This window comes from Triticum dicoccoides, chromosome 5A, assembly GCF_002162155.2.
Source record: "Triticum dicoccoides isolate Atlit2015 ecotype Zavitan chromosome 5A, WEW_v2.0, whole genome shotgun sequence".
In the NCBI taxonomy this organism is placed as follows: Eukaryota; Viridiplantae; Streptophyta; class Magnoliopsida; order Poales; family Poaceae; genus Triticum; species Triticum dicoccoides.
In genome coordinates this window covers 636105503-636110119 of record NC_041388.1, presented here as the reverse complement: position 1 = coordinate 636110119, position 4617 = coordinate 636105503, and the positions used below count along the sequence as shown (strand labels likewise).

Sequence of the window (4617 nt, the reverse complement as noted above, 5' to 3'; positions counted from 1 at the left end):
GTTTTGACTTTTTTCAAAAAAAAAATCAAAAACTGGGTGTACATACACTACCGAGAAACCAAGGGGTATTTCCGCCCACTTCCCGGGCATTATCGCGCCTCGCCTACCTCCCACTCCACCGAGATTTTTACTGGCCATCCTGATCCCTGAACAAACATTGACTGCACCCCACGCCCCTCCCCATGCCCCGGTCGAGTCTCCGTCCCACCGTACGTACTCCTCTCCTCCTCCCTCTCGGCCTATTTAAACCGCAAGCATCGGCACGCCAAGTGCACCAGTAGCAACGATCTCACGCGCAGAAAACACAAGAGAGCGCGAGTAGAACCGATATCCGTAGCTGGTTTGCTAGACTAGAGCGGCGCCATGGCCAAGAAGGGCTCAGGCACTGCCGCCTCTCTCCTGCTCTGCCTCGCGCTGGCGGCGCACGCCGTCGGGGCTGCCAGGACCATGCCCGCTGCAGCTGGCGGCGTGGCGGAGGCCTCACTTCCGGCCGCCGCCGCCACGGAGAAGGGCGCCGGTGCAGGAGGAGCCGGCGCGGCGGACGCGAAGAACCTGTTCGTGGGCGTGGGAGCCATGGGGGACCTTCCGGGCTTCCCCGCCGTCGGCGGCGGCTACGGCGGTGGCTTCGGCAACAACGGAGCCGGCGTCTTCACCGGCGTCACGGGCCCGCTCGGCGGCGTCGGGGGCGGCGTGGGGAGCGTCGGCCCGTTCGGCGGCGTCGGGGGAGCCGGCGGCATCCCTTTCGGAGGCTTCGGGGGTGGCAGCGCCCCGTTCGGCGGGTACGGCGGCGTCACGCCTTGAGTACGCCGCGGTGGCCGAGCTAGCTTGGGCGCTCTGGGACGTGCATACATGTACGTGACGAAGTGGCGCTCTAGCTCATGGTGGATCGCACTAGCTTTGACCACTTGTTTCCTTGGACCTAGGGTGTTGTCATGGTATGGCGCAAGGTATATGCGCAGTAGTACTTAGTTTTCAGGTCCGTGTACGAGAAGTAGCTGATTCGCTGGGAGTGTGTGTGTGGCCAGTCAGGGTTTGTGACTGTTGTGTGGTTGTGTTTGGTCGTGTGAACTACCTGTGTATCCGACTAGCTAGCTGCTAATGGTATGTAGTACGTGTGATTCTCGTGGTGTCCTCAACTCAACTCGGTGTCCTCGCAGTGTTCCAAACTCCAGTGTTCATTTCGTGTGTGCGCGTCTCTTTTGTCTACGTGGCAATATTAACATAGGGAAAGAGGCAAGGTTATACCTCATACTAGTATATAGTACTACTAAATTGCAGCTGACAAAATGCTCGGGTTAACTGAAGAGGGAAAAATTTATAAACCAAAAGGAAGAATCGCCATAATTGGAGTGGCATTTATCAAATTAACCCGAAGAAGAAAGCGGGCGGTTCGTGTTCGTGCTAACAATTCAAAGCTTGAAATTAGTCACCATAACAAAAATTGCCCTCAATGCATGTGGACTTTATGAACTGAGGTCGAGTTCGCTTGAGTGTACCCAGTGTTGATCTCAGCATTCACGTACTAGCCTTTTTTTCGTGGGGTAGCATGCATTCACGTTTTCTGTACCAAAAACATTCATACGAGCATGTAGTGTTCACGTTTTCTGTTTCAAAATAAATAAAATAGCATTACAGAGCACTAGACGGTTCATGCCGGAGTGAAGGATTTAGGCGCGCCTGTAAATACGTGTGAGTGTGATCGATATTATCGCAACAGGGGCCGGGATTTATCTACATAGCCACGTGAATCAGTTCACACACCCCTGATGGCCTGATTCATCTGCTCTCCATGCTGCGTCGTCCGCGTTTGCGCCTGCCATAAACGCCTCGTACGCCATATTACTTACACAGCCAGCCAGCCAGCGAGGTAAACGAGTCCATCCCACTGCGCGGTGACGAACTGGAACTGAAGACGAACCCGGCCGTACGTACTACACTACTACTACGCCCTAGTCGAAGGCATCATGCATGTACAGTACTTTCGGCGGAGATCCATCTTTAATTTGTAGCCCAGGACGCACGCAGCATGATAGTAGGCGGCAGAGATCGATCCACCCGCGTGCGTACGTCCGGCGATCGACCGGCATTGATGCGAATCGGGCCTCGAGATCGGCGCCACGTCGGTCCGGGCGCTGTCCACTGTGCGCTTGCTAGAGCTGGGAATGGAAATGTGCTCGGTCGGGCAACCGCTGGCCATTCATGGCGGTGCCCGGTCAAGGCCAGGCCGAGCTCTGAAGCGGCGTCACGTGGCGCGGCTAGCTTGCACTCCATCGGCATCGGGTGTTCCTGGTACGGCACCTGATGGGCGCCATTTATGAGTTGGCAGCGAGGGACAGCGACTAGGCGAGCGGCGAGCGGCCAGCGAGGATAGGAGCTGCAACACGCTAGGGGCATCCATCACCATGGGCTGCTGGTCTGAGGCAGGAGCCGTCTTCAATTCGCGTGTTGCAGATGCAGATGCTGCTGCAGCGGCAGCAATGGAGAAGAGCGAGGGGAGGGGCACGTAAATGCGGCAGCAAATGCGTCGCACCGGCTACGGCCGGCCTAGAAGAGGGGAGCGGCGTGCTCGGCGGTGCGCGTCGACAGACGCAGCTGGGACTATACGCGAGCTCTGCAATGCCCAGGGCGCGCCACTACGTCCGCTGCGACATGCAGTCAGATAGCCGCTTAGGGCATCCCCAGTGTCATCCATCAAAACGTTTCCTGTACTTTCTTAATTAAGTACTCCTCTATTCATTTTTATAAGGCTTTGTAGACATTTCAAACATTGCGTAAAACAACTCAATTTCACTTGTCTAAAACAACTTATAAAAATGAACGGAGTGAGTAATAAGTTTGAGTTTCCAAAGAAAAATAACGTTGCTAAACATGTACTTGTGTCATTTTGTCAACTTTTCGTCTGTTTGGGTCGATTGCCCGCTCGACGTCCGCCATGTTTTCTTTTTGGGTCAGCCGTGCGTCCAACGCAACATACCCATTTCATGTCCATCTACAAATTTAAAAGGCTTGCGGCTATAGATCATGCCAGTGGCCATGCCGCCGCCCAAAGTTCATCGTCGGCACCATGCCAGCGGCCGGCATACAATGCCAGCTTCCAAAAATACTATCGCGCAGTTCTTGCTTGCGCGCTTGACCGGCACACATGCCAGCACACAAAAAAGGTCAGGAGTTTGACCACGCCATCACGATTGTGGTCATGCCAGCACACTTGTCGGCATACAAAAAAAGATGGTGCATGCTGCCATAGATCACTCATCATGGTACTCACGATGGACACGAATCCAAAAGGTTGATGCCTTTTGTTCGACGCCAACCTTGGGGTCTTGCCCAATGTCCCTCCAACACTCACAAAGGAGCTTGTCCTCAGCCGTTATGTATGCCTTTGTCCGCTTGCTCTTGCGTTTCGGTTTCACCCAGACGGCTTGGTTGGCGAGCTCGTCCTCGAACAAAGGCTCCCAGTCGATGTACAACTCATCCTCTTCCTCTTGGCCATAGTCCTCCGAAAACTCGTGGTCCAGCGAGAAGCCGTCCAGCTCCAGGACATTTTTTTTCGTTTTCCATGCAACGATTCCCAACAGAAGGGTCTTCTGCACTAGGGAGCATGCCCAATGTGCGATCACGAACAAGAGAGTATCGACCACCTACTGATCTCATGTTCTTTAGCGAGATCGCTTTGGTTCGAAGCTCCGTGCATGCCAGCTTGATCATAGGTCGCCGGCGTGAACGGCCCTCGACCGTCTTGGCTTTGGGTCTCATCGGGATCGTAGCCAGCCGCGGTGGCACCGCTAGCGGCCGCCGCACCACCCTCGAAGATGATGTTCTCCATTAAACGGTTGGTCGTCTCGTCGGTGGCAGCCGCCGGCATTCTGTCGAACAGGTTACGGGTGCCGGTGAGCACGTCGGCTGGCATCTCCCGCGTGCGTTTCCTGGTCCCTCCGGACGACAAAGCACCGGTCACCGGTGTGGTGTTGAGGTCGATGGGTGCGGGCACAGGCATGCAAGGAGCCACCACGCTCACCTCCGGCGAGCATTCCCCAAAGAGTTGGGAGGATAGTGGGTAGACGTGGAAGCCGGGGATCGGGTGCATCGCCGACGCGCGTTTCCTGGTCCCTCCGGACGACGTGGCACAGGCCACCGGCGTGGCGTTGAGGTCGATGGGCGTGGGCGTGAAAGGAGCCACCGCGCTCACCTCCAGCGAGCATTCCCCGGAGAGTCAGGAGGCTTGCGGGTAGACGTGGAAGCCGGGGATCGGGTGCGTCGCTGACGCGTGCGGCGACTCCAGCAGCACCATCCGAGGAAACGCGGACGAGCCGGTGCTAGCCGCAGCCACAGCGGCGTTGACAAGCCCGACCAGGGTTTAACCCTAGGTAGATCAAGGCCTCCCTCATTGCCGCCGTGACGCGAGCATTAGTACTGTCCTCCTGCTGTGCGGCGGCGGTGAGGGCCGCTGCTTCGTTCCTTGCGTCCGCCGCGTGCCTCCGGCCCTTCCTCTTAGTCGACTGCACGACCCGCTCTTCCGGCGTCAGCTTCTTCTTGGGCGGTGCAGCGGTCTTGCAAGGGGCGTGGGGTTTGCCTTTGCCGGAAGGGGCGGAGGCGAGACCAGACGAGACGAGGGAG

At 56.8% G+C, this 4617-nt stretch overlaps 1 protein-coding gene across 1 annotated transcript; it reads left to right on the top strand.

Moving 5' to 3' along the window:
• Window positions 1-226: 226 nt before the first annotated feature.
• On the top strand, window positions 227-1166 carry LOC119298205 (glycine-rich cell wall structural protein-like). Its single transcript, XM_037575694.1, has one exon. It carries the CDS (start codon window positions 364-366, stop codon window positions 799-801), a length of 438 nt encoding a protein of 145 aa, XP_037431591.1. The 5' UTR covers window positions 227-363; the 3' UTR covers window positions 802-1166.
• The last annotated feature ends 3451 nt before the right edge of the window (window positions 1167-4617 follow it).

What these genes read in the sequence shown, in the direction of transcription:
- LOC119298205 (XM_037575694.1), top strand. Translation starts at nt 364, where the DNA reads ATGGCCAAGAAGGGCTCAGGCACTGCCGCCTCTCTCCTGCTCTGCCTC.